This window comes from Falco naumanni, chromosome 11, assembly GCF_017639655.2.
Source record: "Falco naumanni isolate bFalNau1 chromosome 11, bFalNau1.pat, whole genome shotgun sequence".
NCBI lineage: Eukaryota > Metazoa > Chordata > Aves > Falconiformes > Falconidae > Falco > Falco naumanni.
In genome coordinates, this window is record NC_054064.1 from 20,252,797 (window position 1) to 20,269,439 (window position 16,643).

Sequence of the window (16,643 nt, forward strand, 5' to 3'; positions counted from 1 at the left end):
GAAATACTGGGCATTGGCTTCATATCAGGAAAAACACCTTTCATGAATAAATGCATCACATATTCACACAAACCTGGTGTTTTCATATGGTTTCTATATTTTAGAAAGGCATAATCAAAATACATTTACTGATGTTGTAACACATTTAAAACCCAAGCTCATAAATCACTCAAAAAATATTCCTTCTGTGTCCTCACGGGTGAATGGGCAAAAAGCTCAGCTGAGAGGCAAGCACCCTGCAGTGTGTCCTGGACCCCTTCTCGTCTAGGTCTGGTTGGAACAAACTATTTCTCCCTGTCTTGCGTGCCAGCAAGGAACATAGGAACGTGATGGGGTGCTGGTGGATGCCCAGGTCTCTTTCTGGTATCAGATGGGATGTGGCCAGCACACGTGCTGTAACTTAGGATCCTGGAGATTTTCTCATAATAAAAACACTATGCAATGTCTTACTGGAGACCTTTGGTGGTTTGCTAAAGCAAAGGAAGCATTACACAAAGCCTTTTCTTCTCTCCCTGCTCTTCCTTAATACTTTTCCTTCAATGCAATGATTTCAAGACTAGCTTTTGCCACATTCATGGCAGCTGCTTGTACTGCAAAAGCTACTTAGAGCCTGCACCTCCATTTTCCCCTCTTACTATTAAAGCTTTGGAGAATTTAAAATGCCTTTTCATCACAGTTAAACCGAATGAAAATGACATGGATGAGAATGTATGAATATGAAAGCTTTCCATTTTTTCTAATTACTTAGGTGGGTATGTCTCTGCTAAGTGCAGCCCCTAAGCCTCCCTGGGGAACGGACTAGCTTGACTTAGTGAGCAAAGCTTGCCAAGACGGCTGCCCTCGCAGCTGGAGCTCGGTCCTCAAACACCTGGAACCTGCCTCAACCCTGGCCACGTATTGCCAGGGAGGTCTTTGGGAGACAGACTGGACAGATTGCCACTTGGCTCTGGAGATCCTTAATGTATTGGTTCTGAACTGCCTCATTCTGCTGCATCTTATGTACTTTTGTACCTGGCGAAGCTGTATGTATGCTGATATAACTGTGCGCACACTATGTAGATCGCACTGCTGTGCATGAATCAGCTTTGCCGAAGCAGGATAGCTACTTTTCATGTGGAGAAGCCATTATTACTACTTTTTTTGAGGTAGAAAAAAGTGGCTGCTAAACACGCATACCAGTTAGATGAAAGAAGTGAAGTATTACCTCCATTGCTAAAGCAGCTTATCAACATTCTGTTCCTGCGTGCATCTTCTGCCACGGAGCACTGCTCTTGGTATTTACTCTCTGCAGATGTTACTATGTGGCTGTGCCTGTTCATATAATTTTTAGGGATTTCTGAGACCTAAAGACCTCCGTTTTTCTTTCCTCTTTTTTTCAGTGTCTTTCCTTTTAGGTACTTGTTCCAAACTTAAAGTAAGCTGAATTGCAATTGTAATGGGCTTATTGAGAAACCTGCTAAAAAGGTGTTGAATAATCATTTGAATAATATATAATAACCAATTGAATAATAATTGAATTGTCTATCCTGGTATTAGGAACCATGAAAATAGGGCTGTGGGAAAAAACTTATGCTTGGTATTGCACATTAACCCCATAGATCTCCTCTGGGACCTCCCAGCAGACAATGCTCTCAACTGCTGGTGGCAAGAAGTTAAAAGGTCTACATATATGTTGTAATCAATTCAGAAGTCAGGTAACACTGAACGGATGGGAACAGGCTTCTGGCTCAGTGTGAATGAACTCAAACTTAGTTTAGCTACAGAAGTCAAACTGACTAATGGTGTAAAGTGAATAGACGATTCCCCATCTCATTCTCAAACACAGAAAAGCTGCATGCCTGTATTAAAACAAAAAAAACCAAAAAAGAAAGCACAAGCCTGTAAACCAAATAAAATAATCGTATCTCTCTTCAAAGGTTCTGCAAATTTGCCTTGCATCACTGTAATGCTGTGCTGCTGAGCATGGCACAAAGAACCCCTCCTCGCCTTTCTGCCAAGAGCTAAATCTAGGACCAAAGATATCATAACATAGGTATCTGAATGGAAGTACAAAGAGATTAAAAATGAGAAAAAACAAATTCTTACCTTGGGCAGGATCAGGTGGGCCAAACTCCAAAGAATATCGCAGAATGAAGTTGTTATTCCACACATACAGCTGGTTGTCTCTGGGGTTGTAATCCACTGCAGCGATGTACTGGTACTGGTTGGGGAAAGGAATGTCCACGTGCTCGCCTCTGCTTAACCTGGTGTTGTAGATGTAATCGATGGCGTTCTTACCGGTCTCACTCTCATTGTCCTGATACACTGACCGCACTACATACAGGACACCACATATCATGAAAGCATTGGATGCTGCCCGCTTGTCGTATGTCGTTTCCCAGGTGGCTTCGAAACGCAGGGTGTAGGGGTTCAGCTGGCTAATTACTATCATGCCGTTGTTTTGCTCTGTAGCATAAATTACCCATAAGCCATTTTCATCAACCGCCAAGTCAATATCAGTCTTTCCTCCCCATCGGTATGGAGAGGTGTCATGGTAATTAGCGTAATTGATTATGGCCTCTCCGCTCTTAATTCTAGTCCTCAAGTCGAATTTTACTATGTTCCTAGTTCTTTCCTTGTTAAAAAAGACAGCACCATCATACACCACAAATCCAGTACCATCCACTCGATTTGGGAGTTTATATGTTGTCTGCTGGCGTCCATTTTGGAAGTCCTCTAAAGAAGCATATTCTATCAAAGTATCGGTGCGATATGGAGTCCATGGCATGAAGTATATTTTATCTGCAGCCTGGAGAGGATCTTTGCACCAAGCACCTGCTTTTTGTTCAGCTTCATATAAATACGGTGAGTCCACAATTGCTTTCAACGTCCCCGGGCAAACAAAAACTAACAGTCACAGAGAGAAGTAAGACAAGAATTACGTCAAATTAAGATTGTCTTATAATAAAAAGGGGAAAAAAAAAGAAAAAAAGGTAGGTAAATCATAATGACTGTGTCAGGAAGAAAAAAAAATCAATTTAATTGGCACTAGATTACACCTTATGTTATAATTAATGCAATTATCACCCTTTATCATCCACTTTTCTTAAAGTTACCATGTTCTTGCTGTACCAGTATGGAGAGTGGATGGGAACTGTTTTCACTAGTACAGACCAAGGCTCAATGGCATACACAGACAGCTGAAAATGTAGAGCTACTCTTGCATTTTCGTCTTAAGACTTTTAGTGAGTACGCATTAACGCTCCAGAGCTTTTAACTGGTGTGCAGCAGTGCGCTAGGTCATTTCAGTCAAAAAAAAAAAAGATCACATCGACTTGTTTAGAACTTTAAGAAGTGGTGAGGCTGAAAAAGGAGGTGCCTCGATTATAAATAAAGGAACAAAACAAATCATCAGGTATATAGAGAAAGCAATTAGGAGCAGAGAAAACAAAACACAACCAAAGCAATGAATGAAACAGACCAGGAAACCCTGTAACCATGGCATGCTATGGAGAGGGTTCTGGAAGCCAGGCAAGATGACACTTGATTAACAAGAAATTACCCAAGGGTGAGAGAAAGAGAGGGAAAGAAAGACAAAGAGAAAGGGAGAGAAAAAAAGCAAGGGAGTCTTCCCTCCAGCCCAAGTATTTCAGACACTATACCCCGCCACCTACTTTAAGCAGCCAAGTCACTTTATTGCAAACAGTCGACTTCTTTATGAGGTGTACTTATGAGATCCTGCTGATTATCATAATATAAGAGTGTTGTGGGGAGGGGAAGGGAAGAGGTTAACATCCATAAGGCACATAACAAGGAGCTGGGGTTTGGACTGTATACGTTATTTACCTTTTTGCTCCACTTCTATTTTAAGCATCGGAAGAAAAATAAAAAAGTGCAAGGAAAAAAGAAAGAAGATTAACATAAATTGACTATTAATCTAAAGATTAAATTAGTAACAGACGCTAAATATAGGGAGAATAAGAACTGCACTATATTGGATAAAGAGAAACAGACAACAGGAAAACCTAGCAGGAGAGAGATTCTACGGTTACACAAGTGAACATGGATCAATCATTTTAGTAGATTAAGGAGGCAATACAGATAGGTTGGCATGTAGTTTCACTTAGTGAACCTGAATAAATAATGAATTGCTTTACTAATGCATGCTATACATACTCTTCTTCTTCTCAAAGTATAATGCTATCAAGTTGGTTTTTAAGTGACACATTATCATATATGTGCGAGTGCACATATACATATTAATTAGATAATTATAAATTCAAAATGCAGTATATTAATTTTATAGGTTTGTATGTGTGCTTATTAAACCTTCTCCCATCTTCGCCCCAGCCACCCCTCTGCTTTTTTTTTCTTGTAAAGAAAGCAGCTTGCATCCTTTAGCCCTCCTTAGGCTTTATTTTATTTGTTTTCCTGAATGTTATTCTTGAGAACTTTTGCCACTTCTTAGTCTGTAACTGTAAAATCAGACTAGAAGGAATAAGCAAATCATCTAGAAAAAAAGAAGCAAAAGCACAGTAAGCCAGAGGAAAAGAGAAGAAAAAATTAACATTAAGCGCATTCAGATATTCTCCAGCATCATCGATTAAGCCCGAAACAGCAAGCTAGTATGCAAGAACAGTCATCCTAAGTGTTTAAAACAAATATCCATCCCACTACCGTACATGGAAAACATAAACCGAACCTGATTAACGAAGTTACATTACTATAGCAATTTTTCCCCAAGGAAGTTTTAAGGAACATGTTACAGGAAGACATATAGCTGAAGTCCAGCTAGTAAATAGCTTTCCAATAATTATTCGCAATAAAATCTATTTCATATACTCAGTAGCCTTTGAAGTATGCTCCCTTAGTTACATAAAATGACCTGGAAAATGTCAGATGTACCGATCTGTGTAACAGTAGCTGCTGATATCAAGGAAGTGTATCAAAACTATTTGCACAGCTATTACAGTTTCAGTATTACAGTATTATCCTGAAGAATGTATTTGTATGTTTCCTATAAAGTTTTGGATTTTCAGTTTCATTTAACAAAACTACATATGATTATTTTGAGAGAACGGTATTGGCTGAGCTGATCTAGTGTTTCTTCAGGGAACAATTCCAAAACTTTATGGGGGAGTGGGAGGCGGTTAATAGCCTCAAAATGAGCAGTAGTTCTCCTAGCCTTTGTTCATTTATACGTCTTTAGGTATGATACTTGTTTTTCTGCAATTTGTAATTCTTGAGTTATCCAAGTAAACAGAAGATGTATTCTGAGGTGAATTCCTGGGTTCCACAATCAGTGTTAATGACTTTCAGATGATTCTGTTTGTGAACTTTTATGCATGAGTTTATTCCTTGCCAAAGAGCAATATTGATAATGTACCTGCTTAGAATTAATAACAAGAGAGGAGGAAAAAGACAGGGATAACTCAGATCATTACTGGCATGTCTGCTTTGCCTGCATTGGTGTACAGCTGTACATTTTTCAGGGACAGATGGGCTTATTGAAATAAACAAATGCTGCAAAGTCCAATCAATGCAGACAAAGAGAGAATAAAACACTTTAAAATGTTTTCTACTGAATTCCTGAGTCCAAAAAAGGCTTAAAATAAAAATGCACAGATGTACAAAATGGTACTTTTGATGTTCTTCTTTATGAAAGGGCTGACTTCTGTTATTCAGTCGAAGTGTCAACATACATTGTGCAGTGTAATTGAGAGAAATGTCAAGTATGGTACTCTCAATTTCTTTGTAACTTAATCAATAACACTGTTACTTTAGCAATGCCTATCAAATTTGTCTAGAATTTTAGTTTTGTTGGAGATCCAACTGAGTATCTCAATAGATATTTTTTGTCTACACTTTCAGATGCAAAAAAAGGAAGCTTTTTTATTAAATAATTTCTTATGAGGGCGATGAATAGGGAACCCAGAGAAAGCTCAATTAATATGTATGATCAACAAAGCAGCTATGTATTTCTGGAGGCCAGCAAGCCATAAGAGGAGCTCATAAACTGCATTTTGTACAAGGGTGACACCAACTCCAGTGTGTAAGAACTTCCAAGTTTTACCACAAAACCTGTACAATTGCTATTTGTAATCTCTCATGGACTGAAAGGTGCCACAGTGCGACACAGTAAATTTTGCATTCTTGCAGTAACTGAATGAAGTTCAGGAAAAGTAAGAACCAGAACTCAACCTTCGTTTGAAGTGCTGTGATCACTAAAAACCTTCCTTCCTAGACCCACAAAAGCCTATCCACCTTCCTAATAAGTCTCTTATGCTGGGACAGCTGCTATTTGTAAACCTAATGATTTCAGCCATTCCGTACATTTAGATATGGAGCACTGGAACAAGTAAGGGAGGAAAAAATTAGACTTGATAACTGGAGTTTCTGTCAAAGAAACTTGGAAAAATACCAGGATAGGCTTTGTGGGACAGGGAAGAAAGACGGTCAACAGTCAAAACTGCTACTGAAGCACAATGTGGTTTGAAATCAAACTTCAAAACTGATTTTAGTAACTAGCAACCTTTTTAATGACTGCTGGTAATGACAGGCGTTGCCTCCTATGGTCCTGGAATTGGGCATAGTGTCACCACTGTACATGCTGCAGTTGACAAACTCCAAAACTTACAGACTTTGAAAAGCAAGAAGTATCCAGAATCCTGGGTTATGATAGACACAGAATTACAAATGGTAGGCCATTGCAATTGACAGTAAACAAAAATAAACATTTTAGAAGTAGAATAACTACACGTTAGAGCACAGGGTAGGCCGCGCTGTGGCACTATACTTCTGAAAACTGGAAAAGAAAAGATTCCTGTAGATAGCAATACCCAATCGGTAGAACATATCCACACTTCTCTTCCTAAAACAGCATAAAAAGTTGTGTTTGAACATTATTCACATTACACTTTTTCTCTATGAGCTAGCCTACTGGAACTGGAAACGTAACCTCTTGCCATTTGACTGACCTCATGGTTTGGAATCAGATGCACTGTCCCCTTTCAGAGAATTTGGGAATGAAAATAGCGCTAAAGCAAAAGTGATTTTTGTGGAACAAAACTTTGGTTAGATTGGAGTAAGACATCATCACTCCTCAAAAGTGGCACGAGAAGAACAGTTACAACAAGCCACCGATACTACACACAGGAGGAATGGTACTAGGGATCACTGTATGCAGTAGGCTTCCAATCCTACAAATGGTACAGAAAAAAAAAAAAAAAAATCAGCAAGCAACCATTTCACAGTGACACAGCAGAAATGAAGAAAAAAGATGATCTGTGTTTGGCCTTTAACAACAGTGAAGGTTCAATGTGGTGAAACAGTACAGAGTATTATTATTTTGGTGTAAGAAGTCTAAATTTTAAAATTGTGCAGGAAACAGTATGGACAGTTTTGACATAGCTTTGCTTATGCCAGAACTCATTTCCTTCTTTTTTGGATATATACTGTCACCACAGTGTTTTTGCATCTCAGACTTGGCCTGTTTCCTGTATCAACAGAAAATGTGACTTTGGTTAAGGATTACTGCAGATCAAGAAATTCACGCTTAATAATAACTTAAGGGAATGATCAGTGCACTGCTCAAATTCCATTGCAAACACAGATATTTCTCTGTTGAGTTACAGGACGAGGGAGAAGTCACTGCAAAGAATGACCTTACAAGAAAGCAAAACCAGTTAAAATTGTTGAATCTGCAGAACTTTTCTAAACATGCATACATGTCAATGAAAAAAAAACATCAATTATTGCAAGGAAATAAGAAGTATGTCTAAAGCTACTGAATTCTGGCATTAGAAAGAATATTGTACAAAACTGCTGAAGTAGCCGTAACTTCAATTTTTTCTATCTCAATATGATTTCAGTATTTACTTTGTTTTCAGTGAAAAATTCTGTTTTGGCAGCTGATTCAAGGCACGGTTCACATTTTCTCTTTACATTAGAAGTGAACCTTTCTTTCTCGCTTTTTTCCCCATTGCTTTTAAGAATCAACTTTCAGTAACTTATTGATGAATTACTTACTCGGAATCTACATTCACTTATAATGTGCCCCGGAAGCACAAAGTCCTCTTACAATGTCCCACAACTGGGGCATTCGCCTCTGAGTGTCAGCGCTGGGTTTTGCTACGCACCCAAAGTCAGCACAACAGCAGGTAGCCTTTCAAGTAGATCATGATTAAAATTGAAGTCAATTCCTGCTTTCGAAGTCTGTGAGCCAAGCCAATTTGTCAGCAACTGGTAGCGGGCAAAAGTACAAATTTCTATCTGGCCTACTGAATAGCTAATTTGAGTTTGTTTTCTGGAAAAACAGTAGCCTTAAAAGCCAAACACTTAAGAACACAGACAGACACTTGGCCAGCACCACACCATGGCTTCTTTCCACACTTCGTGAAGCTAATTGGAGGCCCTAGTCTGCAAGTGCTCTGCATGCATAATGGGTCTGTGGGCCATAAACATATGCTTCTTTTCCATGTAACAGCACTCCAGCTTTAATTGTGAGGGCCAGAGGAAGTGAACAAGAATAAAAAGATTATACTTACTGTAAGGAACACATTCATACTGAACTTCTAGATATTTGTATGTTCCAGGACAAGGATCAGGAAACACATCTGACCCAGTAACTACTATACACTGTGTTCGGTTGTTGCACCTGTAATGGGAAAAGAAAGCAAACCAATTAATTTAAAATTACACTGAATCTGCAAGTTCATACTAAAGTACTATATGCAGTGCTAACTCTCTTTACACTTGGGCAGTCCAACCCATACGACAACGAAGTTAATTAATACTACATCAAAGTCCATAAATAAGACTTCAAGACAGTATCTTAGTTCAGGCTTTTCACTGTTAAGTTTGGAGGAGATGTTACTCATTCCCTCTGGTAGAGACAGTTGTTCCGAGCATATACTGATTTGATACTAGTGTTCAATAAAATCAAAACAAAATGTAATGATGATACAAAATGAAAAAAATATGTGCTTTTGAAAAATGTACAGTAACAGAAATGAGCAATTCCTTCCGTCTTCAGAGACAGACATACTGCTGAATGGTTTTACATCTCAGAGATATTTTTGTTGTGATTCAAGGAAATTATTTTGGTTGAATAGTTACTGTAGACAAAGAGCATTAGCATTTCCATTTAAATTATTTTAGGAGCAATTGATGGACTCTAAGCTTCCTCTGTTAGGTTACAGGAAGAAGTAAGGAATGACCATCTGAGTATATAAGAAAAAGTTAAAAGGAAGAAATGCAAAAAAATTAATGAAAATGTATTTTAGAGAAGACACTGAAGCATATATATTATTTGCTTAACAATGGAAGCCAATGCATTTTGATACAGAGAACAATTTGATAACAAAGCCTCTAACCACAAGGGTCCACTGAATGTCATGGTTTTTGAAGATTTTCTTTTTTAAAATAATAATAACCACCAAGATATTTTAGACTACTATTCATTGGGGGCGGGGGGGGGGGGGGGGGGGGGGGGGGGGGGGGGGGGGCGGAGAGAGAAAAAAAAAAAGAAAAAAAAAGGGAAAAAAAAGCTTGGAATTTCAGAGTGGAAAAACAACCACCTAACCCTGAAGAGATGGTCAAAATGTAATATAGAAAATATAGTCAGAAGGAAACGGAAGAAAAAAAAAAAAAAAAAGAAGGTCAGAGTTTGGTGACTAAAAGAAAAAGAGCTTGGCTGATCTTCTCAGGGGTTAGTTTTGTTTGTCAGCAAACTGAGTAACAGAAGTCTGAACCAAAGTAATAGTCTAGCCTTTGACTCCAGCTGTACATCAACTTCTCTATTACTCTACTACTTCCCACACGCCCTGAATACCGCATCCCCACATCCCAAGCTAAAATAATCTATCTTGTATCAGCGGTTTTCCACAGCTGTACATTGTCAACAGGTATAAGAATAATTCATGCTACCTCATAAAAGGCAGAGCAAGTGCATCTGGAGAACTCTGATATAAATCACTTTCCTTTTTATATACTAATCAAACTAGCATACAGCTGGTCAGATTATGCTGTGCCTCTTGCTGAGCAAACACAGGAACAACAACTCTTCTGACTTGATCAGTTAATTATTTTCTTCCCACCCTCCCCCCCTGTTTCTTTAAGCTACTTATTTCTAGCCTCATAAGACTCATAATTGCAGAACTAATTGGAAATTGCCAGGTATTTCTATATCTATGAGCAACCATGGATACAGATAGATGGTGAGGAATTCACCTATCACCTCTGTGCTGCTCGTGGCAGTGACTTTCCAGAGAGCGCAGGCGGGTTCCCTGTACAGCCATCGCACAGGTCACGCCGTGCCACCCCCAGTAACACCATCATTCACTGCAACAGCTCGTGCAGTTTATTACAGTCTGGAACAAGTGTGATGCATCCAGTGGCTTTCAGACTCATGCTGAAGTGATGAGATGTGCACCCAAGTTGCAGAGAAAATCACTGTACTGAATCTGTAATACTGAAAATGCACAATCCAGTCCCTTTTTTGTACTCACACCAAGGTCAAAGTGCTGCTCTCATGTGTTGTGTAGGAGGAGGCTGTAAAAGCAGAAGGCAACACAGCCCAAAACCTCATAGGTCTCTGTTCTAAACCCTGTACGGGAATTTTTACACCACACATCTCAGGCCAGACTAATCAACATGAGAAAACCTCAGATTTAAGATTTTGTAAGTAATTTCCTTAAATTTCTTTTTGTTTCTTTAATGAAAAACTTACACCGAAGCCAAAATAATTCCTACAAAAAGACTTTGCATAGTGCATCATTCAGTATAATGGTTTCCACAGCTTTGAGCTGTATAAAAATTCCATTTTACACTTGAATGAGTGGCAATTAAGAGAGAAATATTGATTTGTTACAAAATAAAATGGATACATATTGGGAGAAATTGCTTGAGAATGAAACTCATGAAGGTCATATTTAGCTGTGGGAAAAAAAGTTCTACTAGCAGTATTTGTAAATCTTATGAAAAAGATGGACGGTTGTTTCCATACAAAAAGTTGTTTTCTTCCCTTTCATTTTCCTCCAGTGAAAGACTCATAATGTTGCCGTCAGTCAGGAAATGAAGAGCTTCATGTTTGTACCAAAAGGTTGCATAATAATAAATCAGAAGAAAAGGCAGTATTTTTTTTCTTTGTACAGTAAGTACCAGCATCAAACTTCAGGCACTGAGTGGTGTTTACAGGAAGGTGGTGACTGAAAATTTCTGACTATTTCTTCATGCGAGATTTCACCTGCTGTGCAGATGGTCACCTTCTGCCAAAATGAAGGAGACTCCTATTCCAAAACAACGAGCTATGCCCACTGCTGCAGCACCCAGCAGTGCTACAAAGCACACCAACACCTCCCCAAGAAGTGCAATTACTTGGATAACTAGAGGAACAGAAGGATTCGTGCTTTAAGCTGCAGGTTTTACATTCAAATCACTGATTTTTCTGCATTGCTGGTTGTCTTTTATAAAATCTGAGTTATTTTCCACATAAGGTTCTGATTTTTATGCACTTCTAAGATTTCAAATTAAAGGTGCTTGATTAAAATATTCACATTTTAAAAAGTCAGTATTCAGGTAACTATTTGTTTCATAGTTAGTGGTCATATTTCAGTTCCAGGGAAACCTTCAAAAACCACCACCAGCAACTACAGCAGCTGTCAATCCCAATTCCTGGGTTAGAGAGAAGAGATGAAGAGTAAGTGGACTTGGTAGAAGTAGTTCTGAGACAAGTAATTCAGGGAATTTACACTACTGCAGTTCGTTCTCTGAATAAATGAAAGTCTTCTGCCTGCTGCATTGGTTTTTTTCCCCTGTAAAACCAGGGGTAGCAACTTCTCTATTAGTTACTGGCCTACAGTTCTGCTGCTGCCTGCAAAGACCGTTTTACAAACAGATAAAGGTTTCCGTTTAGCTTCTTTAAGATAAGAGGCACTGAATTTCATGGTGTATCGGACAAAAGATACTCCATTCTCCACAAAATAGCACTAAACAGCAGAATATCCTACATGGCTACAGATTATTAAAGCAACTGCATCACTGCCATAGCAGAGCTTCCTAATTCTGAGAAACCTTTACGCTACGCCCAAAGAAGAGGATATTACACTGTTACAGCCTTCAGCTCAATCCTGTGATCCATTTTCACTTTTTTTTGTAAGGGGCAAGCCCTTTCTGAGTGCACCGACTTCATGGTATTATCCAAAACCAGACTATAGTGGAAATGAAGTACCTGGCGATTTGCAAAATTGGCCTAGACACCATCGGGGGAAAAATATAATCCAAACCTCATAAACCTTAACTGGCAAGTCCCTCATTAATTTTAACCAACATTATTTTTTCTACATAACATACTATTAGTTTGGTCCATCTATTCAAATGCTTTTAGAATTGTTCCCATGAAAACATGATACAAACCAGCTCTAATTTCTGCAAATTTAAGAAGTCAAATCACAAATACTTTACCAGTGTCTGTAATCTAGTGTTTAAGTGTTCTGTAGGTTTTAAGTACCTTTTAAGTGTTCTGTAATCTACTTAACTGCATACTTCCCTAGCATATGTTAAAATACTCAAATTCTCAGGTTTTATATCCAATCTTATAATTCGTATGTTCTCACACTGAGAAATGTCTTCACACTTAAGTCATTCACAATATTCACAAAGATTTATGATACACTGACTGTCATTTACAAGGAAATAAAGCAGATCTGCAAAGAACTCTAATCAAACCCAGTAACAGTTGATTTAGGAAAGGTAATATATGAATTAAATTTGAAACCCTATTTAGCAAAAGACTAACTGTAGCACTGAAGGAATGGCACTTCAGGTTCCTGTGCCAGCAGCAGCAGGAGTTTTGCAAGGGGAAATGTAGAAAGCATCACCGTTCTCATAAATGCAAGGAGCAATTGTGTACTCGTAACACTAGTTTCTTCGGTATTTTAGTATGAATGAAGAAAGGTTACATTTTCATAATGCAGATGCATCACTTAGACTAATCTAAAAATCAAATGGAGTGTTTAATTAACAGTTACAGTACAATGTCTGAACTCCTCTCACCTCAGGAAGAAGACTGTGCAAATGAGGAATGGCCCTTTCACATTTCAGATGAATACAGAAAAAAAGGAAAGTAAAGCAGCTCCAGCAGGCCTGTTAGCAAGTACCTTCTTCTGCTCACAGCGTAGCCGTGTCCCTGCTGCATCCATTCCGTCTGTGCTCAGCTTTAAGGACAGCTGCACTTGCCATGATAATTTGTTTGCATTTCAACTCTAATCTTGACTTGTACAATTCCCAACAAATTGCTTTTGCTCGTTTTTTATTATCGTATGCTCATTAGTGCACTTTTCCACGTGCAACGTATGGAGATGAGATTCCATGTGCAATCTATTGTGTGAGGTGTTTTAATCAATAATCTTGTTCTGCTGATTAAGCAGGGGCTTCTGTTTTGGCAAGATTACATTAGTTTCTCCTGTCATGCTCCAAAAGCTATTGGGAATCTTCAGCAGATCATTAGATATGCTACAATAAAGCTTTGGTACATTCTCTTTTCTTTCTTAAATTACTTCTTCACTGTCCTATCATTCCCCGTCACCGCTGGCACTGCATTATTATTACAGCTCCCCTGAAACTTGCACTAGAGCTATGTCTCCAGGCCATAGGATGCCATTTTCAATTGAAGCTTCTGCTTGAAAATATAAATTAAGAAAATTTCATTATCTCCTGCCAAGGGCCATTATTCACCACTGTTCTAAGGAAGATTAAAAATGCAAAATCTATGGACTTGAACAAATACTCCAGCATTAAAATGAAAAACAGTGTATCATGACTGGACCAGAAAGTAAAGTACTGGAATCTGAGCAGCAGATTCTGGAAAGGCATTGGCATTATGTGGATCAAACCGGCTGACTGAGAGAAGAGGTCATCTTTATGGTTCAGTCACATCCGTCACATGAAGATACACACAGGTCCTTTCCAAGTGGTTCTCGTATTTTGCAAAATCACGCTATGTAGAAAATAATGTCAACATTACAATTTGTCCTTCAAAATGCTTTTGTTTTGCATACATAACTTTGACAAAGATAGTAACATAAAAGAAACATCGTGTTATTTTGAGAAGGGTAGGGGTTCATGTCTAACCAGAAATGGGCCATCAAAATAATTTGGGGTATTCCTAATGCTGCATTTCCGTGAATGAAGTGTTTCATTAAGGAAGGTAAAATGGGAAAACACAGAAAACAGTCATGTATTTCACTTTAAAAAGAAAAAAAAAGATACAATATAAAGCCACGTTTAATAAATAAGATTAATTTTAAATAAAACTGTCAATACATTTAAAAATATCTATCTTGGAATGTTTTGAAACTTTTAAGTCAGATCTGACAATATTTCTCTTTCAGCATATTGATTAAATACTTAAAAGCTAGCACGATGACATGTTCCTGCATATTGCCTGCAGCAACCTGCTTAAACACCACTTGAAGCACGTAAACTCTGAGTTGTAACACCACATACTCCATATGGTCTTCTTGTTACTTAATCACCCTGGGTGAGCTGCAGCCTGAGTAAAAAGAGATGGGAATGTCGGATAGCTATGCTTCGTGTATTGACTTTTAACAACAGCATGTTTTAAATTGAAAAATTCCTGTACCTCTTTACCCAGTGTAAATGGCTGTCTTTACATATGTATTCCTAATGGTCTACAACAGCCACATGAGATGTGCTTCTGCTTTTGTATGCATATTCACTAGACCTCCACTCCTGTTATTAAACTGAAAGTTACATATGTATGAAGATGTCAGATATTACTTAAATGCTATGTTTTATTAATTTGGTCTTAGAAAGTGTGTACAAAACTTACATACAAAATAGCCACAGAACAGAGATTCTATTTCAGGGGTGTGTAGATACATACCTATGCACACGCACACCCCACAGTAGATAAAATTATTTAAAAGAATGTATTTAAATTTGGAGTTTCAAATTCAAATCAAAAGAAATACATTATTACATACTGAAACCTAATGAGTAAGTAAACTGGGTGTAACCAAAGCCTGAAAAAAAACAAGACCTACTAAAAAAACCAGCCTTGCTATAAAGCCCTAATTTGGAGCAGCATTGGCCAGCCATCACTGCAATATTCATAGTGCTCCAGCAACCGGAGCAGCAGTAACACAACCCTACCCACGCAGGAAGAGTGAGCACACGCATCCCTACACAGCTACACTTGCTTGAAGACAGACATACAATCCTGCAACCGGCCTTTTAAAAAGCCAGGATGCCACACTGGCAGTTTTGCTTACTCGTGTAAGAGTTTCTAAAAAATATTTTCAAGTTACAATCCCCAAAACTATTACGGGGAAATGAGCATGCAAAAAGAAAATAGCACCAATTTTACCTAGCTTAAAGGGAAAACAGATTTAGTGTGCTGTGGTGGTAGTTTTCATATCTAAGAAAACAATGGGAGATAAATAAGCACATATGAAAGCAGAATTTGGCCACAAGAATTGTGTCTAGATATTGGCGATCTTCCTGTGACTGCTAAAAGAGTAAGGCATGCTGGAACTCGGTCTGAAAATTCACAGCCCAGTCTTGGGATTTTCTATGCACTTGGCAACATGACCGCTACAGCAATAAACCTGGTGGCTTCAGATGAATTTTTTTTTTTTTTTTTTTTTTTGGGGGGGGGAACTGAGAAAATTGTTTCTATTTTCTTTTTAAACATAATATTGATGGTTTGTTGAATCTTCCTAATTACTGAGTAAACATGACATAAGGAAGCCGAGCAGTGTATAATTAATTGTAGATGGTGCACCACAGCGTTTGTTTCCGTTTGCCCGATAAATAGGCAATAATATTTAATTGTGTTTTCTTTACACAGTGTAATCTTGTGGGAGTCTAGGGGTATGCACTGAGGATGAAAACTCCAAATAGACAAGAAAACACAACGGGAAATCCCTTTCTTAGGATTACCCAGTCTGACTTACTATCAATGAATGTGTATCAGACTTATATGGCAAACTAATTTAATGGGGTATTTCTTGCTTACGAATTCTTCTTACAATTTTAATACATTTAGTTATGACCCATTTGCCTTTTAGTGTTGTGTTCTCCAAGTTCAAAGCAGTCACTGTTAAAAAGATGAATCTTCTCACATCTGAGCTGTCAGAGGTACTTTTTCTTGTTACCATTGATCCTCCTTCCAGTACTTTGTTTATTGGTGCAAATGCTTCTATTATGGGGTTATTACTAACCTGAAACTGAAGCATCACGTAAGATAGGGAGGGGGGGAAAAGAAAAAGGAAATTTAAATTCCAGTGGGATACATAACTCCTGCCTTATCGCAGTAAATTTTTGAGTGCTTTTATAATCCCCTCTTTCTATCCCTGCTACTTTCTACCACATGGATGAAAGGCCTACTAGAACTGCCCGAGCCTGTGAGGAGATGACTGTAAAGCAAGGACAGGAAAGCTAGGTACCAAAAGATGCAACAATGTGTGTGTAGTAAATGGAAAAATCTCCTAGTGAGGTTTGCAGACCCAAACCTTGTAACAGTACGAAGCAGAAGAGACGTGCTTTTTAGAGAAAACATTTCTAATGCGACCTCGCCTGAAGAAGAAGAAATGGAAATAAAGTCATATTTATAATTTTATCATACTATTTATGTGCATGTG

The 16,643-nt window shown here is 38.2% G+C and overlaps 1 protein-coding gene across 22 annotated transcripts in view; it reads right to left on the minus strand.

The window, feature by feature from the left end:
• The window catches only part of ADGRL2 (adhesion G protein-coupled receptor L2), a 179,620-nt gene that overhangs the window by 42,358 nt on the left and 120,619 nt on the right, over positions 1-16,643 (minus strand). For 16 of the 22 annotated variants that reach the window (XM_040610963.1, XM_040610964.1, XM_040610968.1 and 13 more), the window contains exons 4-6: positions 8,526-8,635; positions 3,826-3,840; positions 2,086-2,886 (exon numbers count right to left, since the gene is read on the minus strand). In XM_040610963.1, coding sequence (XP_040466897.1) covers positions 2,086-2,886; positions 3,826-3,840; positions 8,526-8,635 — 926 coding nt within the window. The remainder of the gene's footprint in view (positions 1-2,085; positions 2,887-3,825; positions 3,841-8,525; positions 8,636-16,643) is intronic. The other 6 variants (XM_040610965.1, XM_040610972.1, XM_040610970.1 and 3 more) reach the window with 1 other exon arrangement.